The sequence below is a fragment of the Limulus polyphemus genome, unplaced genomic scaffold (genome assembly GCF_000517525.1).
Source record: "Limulus polyphemus unplaced genomic scaffold, Limulus_polyphemus-2.1.2 Scaffold0, whole genome shotgun sequence".
NCBI classification, from domain to species: Eukaryota; Metazoa; Arthropoda; class Merostomata; order Xiphosura; family Limulidae; genus Limulus; species Limulus polyphemus.
In genome coordinates, this window is record NW_013665610.1 from 2,774,208 (window position 1) to 2,791,086 (window position 16,879).

At 30.6% G+C, this 16,879-nt stretch overlaps 1 protein-coding gene across 3 annotated transcripts in view; it reads right to left on the minus strand.

The window, feature by feature from the left end:
• Positions 1 to 16,428, minus strand: part of LOC106478541 (probable citrate synthase 2, mitochondrial) — a 40,988-nt gene extending 24,560 nt beyond the window's left edge. The window contains exons 1-3 of one of the 3 annotated variants that reach the window (XM_022381981.1): positions 16,374 to 16,428; positions 7,958 to 8,008; positions 4,428 to 4,535 (exon numbers count right to left, since the gene is read on the minus strand). Coding sequence is in view for 2 of the 3 variants with exons in the window: in XM_022381878.1 (XP_022237586.1) it covers positions 4,428 to 4,535; positions 7,958 to 8,008; positions 15,041 to 15,103 (222 nt within the window). In the remaining variant the exon portion in view is untranslated. Of the gene's footprint in view, positions 1 to 4,427; positions 4,536 to 7,957; positions 8,009 to 15,040; positions 15,192 to 16,089; positions 16,248 to 16,373 lie in introns of those variants that run through there. The other 2 variants (XM_013939126.2, XM_022381878.1) reach the window with 2 other exon arrangements.
• Positions 16,429 to 16,879: the final 451 nt, after the last annotated feature.

A 16,879-nucleotide genomic window follows, 5' to 3' on the forward strand; every position in this document is an offset into this window, starting at 1 on the left:
ACCCGTCGCGATTAATCTGTGGAACTGGGCAGACTAATGTAAACAATGGTGTTCATGCTTTTTCTTCTTCTAAGTTCCTGAACAGGATGTTGTCACACACTTTTAAATAATCCTACTAAGAAAAGAACACAGTGAATTCATCTTAATATATTGAAACCAAACAACTTCTATCTGCCAAAATGGTATTCATGCTTCGTAATTAACTTATTTCATGATTAAATCTCACATTGATATAATTTGCTTGAATATGACAACATTGTCCTTATAATCACTAAAAATCACCATCCTGGACTGGTCACAGTTATAAAACTTCTGTCTCATAACACATTCTATCTTAAATAGAAATAATGGTCTGAAGATGTTGATCATCAATAAGTGCTTACAATACAGCCACAGGATCTCCCTGCATGCTATAGGCAGACTATGTGAATAATACCTTGAAGGAAGTTGTAAGATTCCTGATATTGGTTGAAACATTAGCAGCTGTATTTAATGTTCATTTCAGAAGTCATAGTGACCTGAGAGAAGGTAAAAGTACAACTCTCAAAAATACAATTTGGCTCATGAGAGAAAAGCAGCAGGGCTTATGACACATGCACAATGTCACGTAGAAGGTGGGAGAGTGGAGAATTATGGATTAGTTGACATATTCCCTGAATTGCACAAAGGACATTTAGAACATAAAGATACATGGCTGTGGCAGCATGAAAGCAACTCAACAAGAAAAGGCATTTAGAATTTCAGAGGTAAGTCTATCTGATTTAAAATACTGCAAGTAATAAGTAATTTTAATGTTGGAAAACTATTAAATACAATAGTTTCTCCACTGAGAAACTTTGCTTTACATAAAAATAGAAGGCATCAATATAACTATAATAGCATGGTTTATTTGCTTTTTCTACAGTTTTCTTTCTTATTTTTTATTACACTTTTTAGTATTTCTGAACAGTATAACAAAAATAAATGGTCTAAACCGCTGACAGTCACTGCCAATAAGTCATTTAATCACTTCTCTTTCTCTACTGCCACTGCGAGTTACTGTCCATGTTAACTTCATCCTTGATAATTTCTTCTTCCCAATTTTTGCTGTCTCAAGTCCCATTAGTGCTCACACACATAAATTTTACTTTCATTCTCAATCCATGTTGTTGCCTTTTCTCAGTTGCCATTAGACAGATCCTCATTTTAGAAAAGTGCACAATAAAAAGTTTGGCTTTTTAGGTTTTTTTTTTACTGCACTCCTTTCAATTACATTCACAAGCAGCTGTGGTAGTTGGAAGGCTTAACACTCAAACAGAATCTTTAGAAAACTTACAACTACCATAAAGTCCTTTCTACTATTCACTCTTTTCATCATCCTCCAAATCTTGACCATTGTATCTTGGATATAATATATATATATTGCTAGTTGGACAGGATAAAAACAGAAGTCCAGGCAGTTGGAAACTGTCAGTAAGCACTGTTTTTCAGTAGTTTCTGGTCTTCACAGTACTATATTGAAGACAGGGACCACTTAAGACAGTATTGGGTTTTATTACCTTCAAGTTTGTGTGGTGACATGCACTCCATCAACCTGCAGTGATATAATGCTTTGAAGGTCCGCAAAAATCACACATATTTATTGTGGCCAGTTCTTACATTTTTTTCTGGGTGTATACAAAATGTGCACTCACCAGTCACTGTTGCAGTTTTTTAGTTTACTTATTAAAACATACTATAACAATCCAAGTTTTTAATGTGCACTTGAGAGTTTGGACAAGTAAGCAGCCAATGAATAGATTCACAACTGTTTAAAAATTTCTGTGCTGAAAGAAATGTCCATATTCCTCTAAAAAAACTTCAAACAATTAATTATATTTCTGGAATATTTTAATTAATCTTTAAAATGGAGGCAGGATGAACCATTTTCTAGTACTTTCTTGATCTTGCACCCTCTCTATGTAGCTAATCACAATTCACAGTTAACACATTCCTATTCTTGCTCGAACTTTCCTAAATATGCAAGAGTATGAAATAACTATAAACTTGTACAACTTATAAAAATTTCAGTTACACATTTTAGGCCTAAATGAAAACAAAGAACAGACTATATTAGACTTTTTTAAAGTAGGAAAACTATTAAAAAACACAACTCTACAAATAGCCATTTGGCTAGTAACAAAAAATGAAACTGCAGTATGAAGCAATTTACATCCTATAATAATTTTTAACTGAAAAATTTTAAGAAGCTTAAATTAAATCAAACCTAGATTAACATGTCCATTTCAACCACAATAATCAGACATTAAGATTCAGTTGTTGCATAAAATTCTAGAAAACTGGGTAATCAAAATATTACCATTACGATTTTTTATTATTATTTACAATTCAGGGCTATTCAGCTCAATTAATTAATGTCATGACTCATGGAAAATATTCAACTAACCGAAAATAGTTTTCTAACTATTACTATTTTTGATTATACGAACTATTCAGGTCTTAATTGGGAAGAATCAATTAGTCAAATGTAATTGACTAATGAGTCTGACAAATCAGTTATCGAGTTCCACTAATTGTCCTACTCTACTATATAGCACATGTCAAGTTTTTAAGCCAAAAAATTAATTGTTTTTGTAAATACCAGCACTTGATTGGAACTTTTAGCTTTTTTATTAATTTATTTCTCTTAAAATTTTAAACTTATGTTTAATTTTTTTTCTAATACATGTATTTCCTCCTTCATAAATTATAAGAACCTAAAGGTAACACTAACTAGTCAGCTTATCAGGGTTGAACAACCACCTGTCACCTGTTCAGAATAACCAAATAAAACGTTCTTCTTCATTATACTTGAATATAAGCTACCAGTACACATCATTCCAAGTTATGAATGCTATAAAGGTTACTAATTCAAAAGAGAAATAATTTTAACTGAGAACAACTCCTCGCTGGGGTCTTCAGTCTTTCACTAGAGTTGTTAGAAAATGTGATTTTCTTTATAGATAACAGTTGGAATAATTTTAAAGAGTGATAAACAGAAACACTAACTTTGATTAGTTAATTATTTTCATGATATTGATTGATTTAATTGTTGTTTTGATGAATTGGTTATTTTATATGATACTAATAAATGCAATCAATGCTCATAAGTAATCATTTAAATCAATTAATATGCTATAGTTCTAATATACTATAGGTATTCAATTGTTCAACATTGTGAATGGAATGTTGATAACATTCAGAAAAGAACCTAAAGATATTTTTGTTTAAATGACTAAAAAATGATACATTGAACTAATTAAACTGGGATTAGTATTAAAAATACTATTGACTGTACTTTGAAATGAACAGTTAAATATTTAATATGCAAGAAAACACACTTTTAATAGTGTATGAAGTATTACTTGGGAAAAATTTTGTACCTGGATAACTTCACATTTGCTATCTAGCAAAGTGCTACATTGAAAATAGCATTACAAAAGTTATAGGAATAGAAAATACAAAACTTAAAGATCCATTTTAATTTTTAGATAAGCTTGTGTTTATTTAAAATTTTCACACAATGCTATCTGAACTGATAGACTAGAGCAGCATTTCTCAACCTTTTTGATATCAGGGACTGACTCACTGCCTTCACAATATGTCAGGGACCATTAAAACACAAGTACAATGAAATATCATTATGATTCATCTATGAATATTTTGTCACTTTTAGTCTATTTCCACACAAACCCAAGGAGCAACAAGGTGATTGTGATGGACCAATGCCAGTCTGCAGACCAATGGTTGAGAATAATAGGATTTGACTGTCACTTTTATAGTGCACATACAGCACCAAGTGCAGTGTATGTTTTTGAATGATGGGATGCTAACCATGATATGAATTCTCAAATTAACATTTCAGACACCTACCACTAGGCCAGGTCTGACTTGTGAACTTCTGGATTTACAGTCTGCTCTCAACATACCAACCATTAGGCTATGTCTGGCCAATTTTGATATAAAGCATAGTGTTTATGCTAGATGTACTTTCACAGTGTCCTCAAAAGTGTTTCAATAGTAAGTAAAACAAAAATTAAGAGTAACAAATATTTTCATTTCTTGCTTTTGAAGTTTATACGTCCTACTGTGTTGTAGCCTACACAATGCATAATTCTTCTCATGATTCATAGAATGCTGGCATTTTACTGCCATCACAACAGTACAAATTGCAAAGTTAAACATCCCTTATGTGATGTCATTTTAGTGTTTACTGACTGACTGACAGATAACACATTACTGTATAGTGGTGTGAATGGTTAAAACAGGTGACCCCTCCAGACAACCTTCATTTCCCTTTGGATGAAGCAAGACAAAAATGACAACTTTATAGAACAAATTAAAGAAATATTACAATACTTAAATTTTTGTTTACTTACTGTAGATATAAGAAATCTTTTTAATCTTACCTGATCTACGGTAACTTCTCCAACAACTTTGCTGCCATATTGTTCCCTAAAACTCTTTACAATCTTCTGTTCTTCCTTGATTTTTTCTGCTAGTAATGCTTTCAGTTCCTAAAAAAAAACCATAAATAAATAAATCTTGCAATAAGTTCTTAGTGTACATAAAATTCAACTTGCACAAGCAATATAAATAAGAATAAAGCAATTACAGAATTCCTATACCATTCTAGGCCAGTCACTAAAATTAATTAAAAATTCCTTTTGCAGGTGGTTTACGAGAAAGAAGGATGTGCCCTTAAAGAAGTGGAAGTGGTACCTAAAAGAAAACAAAGATGTTTTTTATTGTGAATTATTTGGTCACTGATAAATTATCATGATCATATCTCAATTTTATCATATGCTGCCAGCTGTCGTGGATTTATTACCGACACATTTTCATCATAAAAAAAAATTTTCTACTACTAAGAAACAAAATAATGACCTTTTACTCAAGCACACAAACTAACCATTACAATACACAAAAACTAAAAACAGTTATACATGTACATTTTTTTTTTGTTATGTAATGTTGTAATTAGAAAAATTTATAAAACACTGCACATAACATTTCCATTATGATGATTTAAGGTGATTTGAAGTTGAATATATTATTTAAAACAGGAAAATAATGAAGAATAAGATAATTTAAAAACAACCTAATGTGAATTATGAAAGTAAGTTAATTGATGTTATTTTTTAATGTGTAATTTAAAGCTTTATTGAAGAATAATACATATATATGTTCAGTGAACCTCAATAGCATAAGTATATTAAAAATATTTATGTAAAATTATTATAGATTGTAGTAATACAGTACATGCACTGGTTAAAAATTAATGTACACTTTATCCAGGTATAGACAGTTACAGCAGTGAAACAAGAAAGTCGTGGATTTATTACCGACACATTTTCATCATAAAAAAAATTTTCTACTAGTAAGAAACAAAATAAAGACCTTTTACTCTAAGCACACAAACTAACCATTACAATACACAAAAACTAAAAAACAGTTATACATTTACATATTTTTTTTATGTAATGTTGTAATTGGAAAAATTTATAAAACACTGCACATAACATTTCCAAAATTTTGAAAACATGGTAAGAGGTTTTATTTTACAGACTTATGATATAAGACTGTACGAAGTTTAATGTATATCATACTTGAAACAAATATTGTTTTTCAAAAATCAAGTGATTGCAATATGTTGAGATATATTATGTTAAGTTTTAATAGGGGGGGGGTCTGAATCACACTACTTTAACACACGAGTAAAATACTAGTTGGTGGAAATGTGTTACAGGGTTTTATTTCACATTATGATGATTTAAAGTGATTTGAAGTTCAATATATTATTTAAAACAGGAAAATAATGAAGAATAAGATAATTTAAAAACAACCTAATGTGAATTATGAAAGTAAGTTAATTGATGTTATTTTTTAGTATGTAATTTAAAGCTTTATTGAAGAATAATACATATATATGTTCAGTGAACCTCAATAGCATAAGTATATTAAAAATATTTATGTAAAATTATTATAGATTGTAGTAATACAGTACATGCACTGGTTAAAAATTAATGTACACTTTATCCAGAAATAGACAGTTACAGCAGTGAAACAAGGAAGTAAAATACTTTATCATTATGAAATATAATAGCACACTGAATATAATATTGCTTTAATGAATTTTTTAAAGAATTAGCACATTAGAAGATATATTGAGGTTCGTCACGGTTTTCTCTTGGTTCATTAAGGCTATCATTAAATATAGAAAAATCAATGTAAAAATTAGTATGGATTTTAAATTTTTCTGAAAACCAAGTATCATTAAAGAGGATATGTTAACAAGTGCATGTATTTTCCCACATTATTACTTTAAGTTATTATGAAGAATAATATGTTATACAAATATAAAAAACATGATAAAATGTGATTAAATACATCAACATGTATTGAAAACAAAATGATTAAATATATCAATATGTATTGGATATCATTTCACAGCTTGTTAATTTGACTTTTTTGAAGAGTGAAGTATTAAAAATAGCATCATTTATAGCCAAAACAGGATAGTCTAGAATCTAAAGAAATGCACACACTATTTCACAGGCCCTATATTATATTCTAGAAGCTAATTATTTATTACTTAGAATAATTTTGAAATATAAAAAAAAATCCATTATTCAGCAGTTTCAAGGCATGGAAATTCTATCCATGACCTAAAATGTCAACATACTGTTACAAATTTGGTTTCATACATTTGACATAGGCATATTTTGATATTCTCTAATAAAATATTTGAGTATTAGAAGTAGCGAAGAGAAGACTAGTGAAACTGATGAGCAAATGTTGTTTACAGGACAAAAATTACTATCACTAGTTTCATGCCAAACCTAACAAAATATTTGAAACATTTTTTCTACTTTCCTGGCAGTTAGTTAATTTTGCTAAATTCACATTCAAACAAATTTTTTTTTCTGCTTAGAACATATTACTTAATTAAATTAATATTAAATTTATATTATTAACAATGCTAATACTGTGTGATACAATGTGTAAATTAGCTAAAAACTGATGAATGTAGTAGTACCAATGTTCCAAGAATAACTAATTGATTGTTACTGGATCTCAACTCTTTCAGCATGGGCTCAGTCCCCGTGACCAACCTCGTAACCATTTTTATGCTTGTTATAGTTTTCATGCTATAACCTTTAAATTAGTAAGCATACGTTAAGGAAATTTGGCAGATTATCAGTAAACATTACAAGTATTTTCTTTTTTTATTATTTTTGTTTGTTAGTATTAACTCCCAAAATATAAACAGTTATTTGATTAATGTATGTAAAAAAATGAAATAAAAAATATTTATGTTTTTATAAAAAGTGGAATAAATTACATAAGTACATTATAAGTACATTATTTCTTGGAATCAAAGTTTCAATTAGAGTTTAAACTTGGGAGGTACTGTAGGGAAAAAACTTTAAGTTTATTAGAACAGGTTTGGTTATTTCTGAAGTCATGATCAAATAAAACCAAATTCATTCAGATCACAAGTTTGTAAGCAAGTACAAAACAATGAATTAAAACCTCAGACAAAATGTACCTCAATGTAATTTCTTTAGCAATGCATCTTCTGATGGAAGTCATTTAAATGGATCCAGAGGTTTCAGAGCTGGGGTGCTGTAGCACCCCAGCTTTTACATATTTAACTTGTATAATAACTATAAATTATATTATTATATTAATTTTCTGACACTGAGCCACTGAGATTGAGCTGCTTTTGGTAGCACAGGACTGTGGTTTTTCCTAACAGAAACTAATGAGCTGTTTTGAGCCAGGAAATCCATTGAATAGAAACACTATATATGCATATATACACTGCTAAAATCAAACAACAATCATATACAATATGTACAATGGCCAGAAGAACAAAGAAGACAAGTAAAGATGTTTCTGAAAATTTATTAATTTGAGAAATACTTGTACTTACAACTGCATCAGAAGAATTTCGTGAGACCAGAGATAATGCTGGAATAGTTTTCTGTGGGGTAAAAAATAATACAGTAAATCACAGTTGATACAGTCGAATTTTCTTTTTGGAATTTTTCACTTAATTCATTTAAGTCTAAATAATAGTTTATCACTCTCACCTGATCTACTGTAAGTTGTGAAACCTTTACAGCTATATATATAGTTTCCCCAAAGTAAAATTTAATTTTGAAGTACTTAAAAGTAATTTGATAAATCTGAAACTGTTTAATTAGAAATTTAATAAAAATAATTTAATAAATATGGAAACTATATAATTAGGAATTTAATATTAACAACACATTGTACTAATATACTTATACTGTATTTTAGGATCAGCAAACATAATCTTGCTTAGTGCCACAAGTTTTTATAAAACATAAAACAAGTTATGAAAGTATCAAGAAATTAAACATTTTTACGTAAGATATTTTATATAAGTGAAAGGCTACTGTACAAATAAAGACTAAAACAGTTAACCAAGCTAAAAAACATCCTATAACTGGAAAGTAATTCAAACACTTTGCTGGAAGAGTAAACCATGTTGAAAAAAAGTGTCATGGAGTTTTTCTGACATGACAATTCATGTTGTTCAAGCTTATTTTATTGAAAAAACAAGAAAAACAAACAATATCAAGTACTGGATTTTTGTTTATGTCATACTCAATTTTATATCGTATAAAAAGAGCTTCTTGACATAAAGAGTATTTAACATCAACCTATAGGCATACCAAACAATAAAATATTAGTTCGGCTACAATTACAAGTCATGTTAGGTGACAATGAGTCCACAGTCAGATCTCAATTGGCTATCACCACCCCTGGGGGTGGAAGACACAGGAAGGAATATGTACACTAGATAAGGCTTGCAATGCCACAGGAGATACTGAAGTATTCATAAATCTGAATTGATCCAAAAATATTGTGTTGGTACATGACATGACAGTTGAAACTGTGGATGATCCATGTATGTGACATTGCCAGATGGATGGTCAACCAAATGTGTGTGTGCATGTAAGAGACTGAACAGATGAAAGGGTCAAAATAAGCCAAATGTCAACGTAAAATAAAAGTTGATGTTGAGTGAATGAAGAAATCCAGCATAAATGATACTACTCATCAAAAACAAAACCTATAAAGCCAAAGGAAGTGGACTGATAAACTAGCATCTTTATGGCAAAAGGAGAATGTGACAAAATGAATAGGGATATAAATAAAAACATCCTATATGGCCATATCATCATCCAATGGCCTTAAAAAAAATTCACAACAACCTCATGTATTTCATTTTAGATAATAGGTGCTGACAATGCTATCATGGGATATACCTGTATGTGAGAGAGAGAGAGAGAGATTATGTAAGGCCTCCAAACAACTGTAAATTTCCAAATTTTTAGAAACATTTTCAGAGCCTAAAGTCACATAATTGTTCACAGCATGAGAGTATACTCAACAAGAAAAGGCTATTTATAGGTTAGTCTAATTGATTTGAATTTACTGTTTAAAAAAAAAAATCTGTGCCAGAATATATGGCTTATTCTTTCATGATGTTAGCAATTAAAATGTATAATGATGGCATTAAATACTTTAGTATTTATAAATATTTAAAAAGGCTTGAAGCTTCAAGGATACTTGTCAATCCAGTTCTTCTGGTTAATCATGATGCTGATGGCTTTAAAACTTCTGTCTATCGTAAAATCACATTTAATGGCCTTTTCAATCAGTCTGATAGCTTTATATCCTTTTCTTTCAAATGCAGTCTCATATTCTGCCTACTAAATATGGCCAATAACCTTACTTCTCCTATCCACTCCTTCACAACAAAATGTCTTTCACACAAAGCATTTATTTTTCAATCAGCTACCCTAAACATTTCATGGAGAAAATAACTTGCTTATTCTTGACTAATGTGTTTGCCAAGCCACCTACAATACTTCCTTTCCCCAAACTAGCTTTCTACACCTGTTTACCATATATCTTGGAAGATAGAACTCCCTTATCTTAAAACAGTTGAAAAAAATGAGTAATTCTTACTATCCTCAAAGTGATCTGAAAGTTATTTTTACATCTAATTTTTTCAGACTTAAAAATGTTTTTCACTACAAAAATCGTATGCCAATTGCTCATTGTTCCCATCTCAGATACTTATACATGTGCAGAGATTGTAAAACCTTATATGTTGGTGAAACTAAATCTCACCTAAAAATACGAGCAATTAAACATAAGGGTATATCTATAAAAACTGGAAGAAAAGGTAAAAGCACAATACAGCATGATATTGAACTTTTAATAAAAGAGATACTGTACGCAAAAACTCTTCCATATCTAAATAATACACATTCTTCATTTGATCTAATATGAACTATTTCATTTGCACTACATACTTTTATTTTTCTCCTGTTCTTTTTGTATTCAAATTGTTTACTTATTATTTATTATGTATTTCTGGTGTAATTACCATTATGTTTGTTTTGTACCTCTAGCTTATTGAACATGGAATTCTGAAGAATCTGAAACATTTACTAAATGCTTCATGGCCTGCTGAAAGTTCACAAACCAAACACCCCACTCTGACCTATACTTTCTGCCTTAGGCATTTAGTTATAACTTAACTACATTCCTTATACCTACCTTGAAACCTTTTACTTGGAATTAATTTGTAAAACCCGAACTCTTTTCATTTTTCCCGTGAAATTAGTCAATTTACTCCACCACCAAATCATATGATGGCTAATTTTGATATTACTTCTCACATTTACTAATATTCCCATGGACAAAATTATCAATATTAAACTTTCTAATCTTTTTTGCTAAAACAATCTTTTCAATGGACTTTATAAACCTGGTTTAAGACAAAAATGTTTATTTCATCATTCCTTCTTACACTGAAAAACCATATCAACTTATTTGCTCTGTAACAGTTAATGCAATTCCATACTGTATTATATTAAAAGATCTTTTTGTGTGTGTGTGTGTGTGTGTGTGTGTGAATATATATATATATATATATATATATATATATACACACACACACACACACATGTATATAGAACAGTTATTTCACCCAATTATTTAAATCATTCCCAAAGTTACACCAAATGTTATGACAGAAAAAATATAAAATTACACATTGTGATGCATTTTGCAAACCCCAATGATAGTGAATGGCATGTAAAAAAGTTAGTAATTTCCCTTCTAAGCAAAAATATTAAGCACAATTTGAAGATCATCATGCAGCTCCAATTCACTCAAACAAATTCTTGTTATGCTTTATTACAACATATAATTTAAGGACCTTTAGGCCCATATAGGCAGTTCCATCCACTAAACTAACCTTTAAAATAAATATAAAACACTTAGTCAGCTCTTATCATGCTTTCCCTTAAACTATCTTAAATTTACTGCATCCAACCCATTTGAAGGTAACCCATTCCAAAGGCTAACTACACTATTAGAAAAACAAAACTGTCTTAGCTGAAGATGACTTCTAACCCACCAAAATCTATATTTGTAACCCTTAGCCCTACCAGTCTAAACATTAAGTATGAGAAAACAATTGCATCAACACTATCAATTTCCTTAACAATCCTAAACATCTCAATTAGATTCTGTTTATTTCATTTTTTCAAGAGAAAACAGTTTTAGAGATCTTAACCAGTCTTTGTATGACAACTTCTCCATACAAAATATCATCCTACTAACCCTCCTCTGAGCCATTTCCAACAATACAATGTCCTTCCTTAGGTAAGGAACCCAAGATTGAACACAATATGCCAAATGTGGCTTAACCAGTGACCTATACAATGAAATCATAAACTCTTTAGACTTGTATTCAATATTTCTGTAGATACAGCCTAAAATCCTATTTGCCTTGCCACTAGCAAAAGCACACTGCTTGTGCAGCATAAGAAACTGATCAACCAGAACACCAAGGTCTTTTCTTCCATAATACTGTTACAGTTATTCTTATCAAAGTTATATTTATAATTCAAATTCTGATATCCACATGCATTACATTGTATTTATTATAAGTAAAAACCATATGACATTTATTCACCCAATTCATCAAATAATCCAAATCCTTTTGTAAAGCAGGAGCATCCTCTTCACAGCCTAATAACTTAATATCTTAAACACATTTAAATAATTTATTGACCATTCCTTCATTTATGTCACTGATGTAAATCAAAAGGAGCAAAAGTCCTAACAATGATCCCTAAGGTAACACATGTAACATTAATCCAGTTTAACTGAGCTCCATTTATAGAAACCCACTCATTTTTTCCATTCAGCCACTTTTATATCCAACGAGCCAACTTATCCTCCACACTTATAGGGATTATTTCTTTTAACAAGCCTTTTATGTGGCACTTTTTCAAATGCTTTCTGAAAATCCAGATACCCCAAATCTAAACCTGTACTTTTATATACATAAGTAATAACCTTTTCAAAGAATGCTAAAAGATTAGCAAGGTAAGTTTTTCACCCAGGGAAACAATGCCGACTACCTAACAAAACTTTAAACTTTTCAACTGACTGTTTTACCAGACCTTCAGAAACATTTACCACCACTGATGTAAGACTAACAAACTTATAAGTACTGGGAAAAATTTCTTATCACCTCCCTTGTAAAGAGGAGTAACATCATCTAACTTACAATCATCTGGCACTTGCCTGCTATTCAAAGACTTACAATAAAAGTATCAAGTGACTCATATATCCAATCATTAACCTCTTTCAAAACTCTATCAGGATGATTACAAGGAGAAGTTATAGTAAGGAGATAGACTGAAATTTCTCGAGACGTTTTTACTGGAGAGGAAAATGGCTTAGGGGAAGGACATAATTGAGGTTTTTAAGCAGTTTAAGAGGAAATTGGAAGATATTTTAGAGAACAGGGTTGGATATAGGAAAAGGGGGTTTTATGTATAGTTTTGAGTAGGGTAGCAACAGAAAATGGGATAATGTAGACATGCTAAATTACCCTTTGTTATCCTTTGGATATGAAATAAAAAATTAAATTTAATATTATTATAGATATAATTTGCCCATATTGCAAGAGAATCAATAATATGTTCAAACAGAAAATTTCATGTGGCCCTTACCTTGGGGTAAGTACATTAATTTCTAGATTATAATTAATGGTTTTTGTTTTGTTTTGAACTTTGCAAAAATATACATGCGAGTTATATGCACTAACTGACTCTAATTTAGCAGCTAGTCAACACCACCCAACACCAACTCTTGGGCTACTCTATTACCAACAAACAGCAAGATTGACTGTAACATTATAATGCTCCCACAGCTAAAAGGGCGAGCATGTTCGGTGATGGGTTCAAATCTAAAACCATCAGATTGCAAGTCGAGTGACTTAACCACCATACCTATATAAGTAATGGAGAGTAAATATTAAAATAATCAACATTACTAATGTATGCTAATTATTCTGAATCCACATAAAAAAATTTACAATAAGTTATTAGAATGATTAGCCAAATTGACAAACATTACATTTTATGCAATTTGCACAAATATTAAAGAAAAAATTCAAAAACGTTTGAAGTATAAATGTACAAATATATGTCTAAAAGTTAAAGGTATGGTTAAATATTCAGACGTTCAATATTATTAAGGAAATTTATAGCATCGATGGATCTTTTTTCATATTTAATGATGAGACTGGAAGGACAAAAGAAAATATAAATTTTGGCAGGGTAGGAGTCATCTTCAGCTTAGATTGTTTTACTTTTTTAACAGTATGACTAGCCTTTGCAATGGGTTGATTTTAGATGTGATGGATGCAGTAAATTTAAAAAATTTAAGGGAAAGACTTGATAAAAATTTAAAACATTAAGGCTGGATTTGTGTATATTTTTGTTTTTTGGAAACGGTGGGAAAGCCTCAATGGACCAATAGGCCTCTTGTTGTCATTAAATATCATGTTAATCAAACTAGGGTATTATAATACAGACCTATTCAGTAATACATTTCCAAGGGATAAGAAGGGACCATTTTGCCTATCTGTTCCATCTCATTTTCTATTACCAATGTACATTTCAAAAGACTCTTTTCCTATATCCAAACCTGATCTCTAAAATATTCATCTAGTCTCCTCTTAAGCCCTTCAATGCTTGCAGTTTCTACCAAACCTTTGAAAGCAAATTATTCCATAAGCTGACCACACTATTATAAAAGTAACACTGCCTTAACTGGAGTTGTTTCTGAGTTTTTCATATTTAAACTTTGGTGCCTTCATATTGCTGCCTTGAATTTGTGGATTGCAAACCTTTAATAATCTTAAAAATCAAAATTATACAGCTCCTGAGATAATCTATCCCAACACAATGGTTCCTTCGAAACCTAGAATCATCCTGCTAGTTCTTCTCTGAACCCTCTTACCAACTCAACATTTTTTCACAAATTAGATGACCAAAACTGAACACAATATTACACTTTGCAATGTTAACAGATGACCTCCTTCAATTTGTACACAATATTTTTCTATGAATACAATAAAGCTGTGCAATTAGTGGTACTTGATAATTTATTACATCCAATTAGTAGTACAGTATTCCTCACACCATGTTACATACAAGCAAAAAAAGAAAAAAAGACCATTGGTTGACAATCAATATTGCTATGCTGCAGTTGCCTTCCTTCTAGTCAGCAGTTCAAAATTAGTGACAGTAAAAGATAACCTTAGTAGTTTTGTCACAAAAAAAACAGTGCAAGCAAGTCTGGTGTCAATAGGAATCAATTGTTGGAGTTATAGAAAGCAGTAATAAATTAAAACACTAATTTGGATTAATCAATTTAATCACAGTTTCAATTAAATGAGTATACTTCATAGCCCTAATATATTACCTATAATTCTGTTTGACGACTTATTATCTAAATACATTATTCAGAAGGCTTTACAAATATTTGTAATAGCTATGCCCTGATCTTTTTTCTTAACTTCACCTAGTTTCCCCATCCAAGCTATAAAACTAATGTTTTGATAAACAATATGCATAAACTTACTTTTAATGAGGTTAAAACATACCTGCAAATAGTAAGCCCAGCTCACCAAACTGTCCAAGACTCTGCAAAACTGCATGCTTAGCATCGGTGGTACAATTTAAAATAATGTCATATGTAAGCTTAACCAATTTGCAAGTTATTCCATTATCAATGTCTTGAAAAAAATGAGTTTTTGTTATGTTTTGTAATGGATGCAATATTTTTATAATAACTAGAGTGCATGACAAAAAAAAAATCTATAAATTTCAATACAAATATCCGATGCTGTACAGAATATTAGTATTACCAAGTCTGAGCAACTGTATCATTACTAAAATGATATATTAAAGTCACTTAAATCCTGGCAATGAATGAAATTAAATCTAGTAAACTCTAAATGTAAGAAAAACCCATTTATTAAATAACTGTAACATACATTATATTTTGTGATTTACTGTCAGTGTCAGTACAAAAATTTCGAGGACATACTGTACTTTAGGATGTCGTGAAGATGCAATAACGTGTCAACAAAGTGGTAACTTTTCACAATTTCAGTTTCAATTTTCAGTGGTGTGCTTTAAGGTTTTTAATTAAACTTAAACTTTAAAGTTAGAAGTATAACTCTTCAAATCATGTGTTAAACTAAAAAATACGGTAAAATACCACTAAATCGTAATAAAAATACTGTTCAATACTGGAACAGTAATATGAGTAAACGGTTGTATCACGTACTAATCTCATAAGTAATCACGAAAAGAAAAAGAAATAGTTAACTATAACTTATAAGTACATATTATAATATACACATAATTTCTATTACTGCTATAATCATGTTTTATAAAGGTTGATGGAGAACAATCGTAACTTGTAAGGCCTCGTTATATTATATTAAGCTTCCAATAATTTGAACAGCAGCGTTGGTGTAACATTATAAATATTCCAATTTCTAAATTGTTACAGCACGACTACTAATCTGGCAGTGGCAGCACTGCCATAACTTAGCTAGTACTACTACAGTAGTAGTAGTGCTGGTTACATTTAACTTCTAAGTACTTTTTAAGTAAAGAGTATATGCTATTTTCTAGTTACTACCTGAGTGTAATTACTAAGTCTGGAAACACAGCCTCGAATAAGTGCCATAACTGATCAAATTATAATTGGATATAGCAATCAAAAAATTTCCAGACTCTCACGACAGCTCACACCTCCACTGTGAGTCGACTCGATGCCCAGTCAGTTTATTAACCTTAACCCGTCTGTAAAATATCGGCAGCAACGTATTCAGTCAGCAGGAAACCAGTTTAGAGAAAAGGAGGTCAAAAATAATGTGTCCGTGAAAAAAAGAAATTAAAAAGCTACAAATTGTATTAAAATACCAGTTATGTTGATGTTGTTGCAAAGTTATTCAGTGTAGTATCCGCACTCTTGCCACCACGTGGAATCTAGCCCCGGATTTTAGCGTTGTAATTAATTAAGTCTGTAAATTTATGATTGTCCCACTTGGGGGCAAAATAACAGCCCCCAAGTGGGGCTGTTATTTTTGAGCAATCAGTCTTTTAAGTAGGAATTGGAAATAAACAAATTAACGAAATAGCTAGGGCAATGAGGAAATTAGGAAAGTGTTTAAAAGTATCTTGAACTAACAGCTTTAAAGATAATCTGTGAAATTTAAAGATAAACTTAGTTGCTGTTATCCTAAGGTTAAAAGTAATAGGAGTCAGGGGCGTCAAGAGCCAGCTCAGGCCCCGGGGTCAGTAATATCATAGGGGGCCCCTTACATTCTACTTATTAACTTTTACTGATTTTTCATAAAAGAAATTTATGTGAAAAATTTCTTCATGAATCCATGAACAAGCAGTATCCATTTTAGCTCATTAAGTAG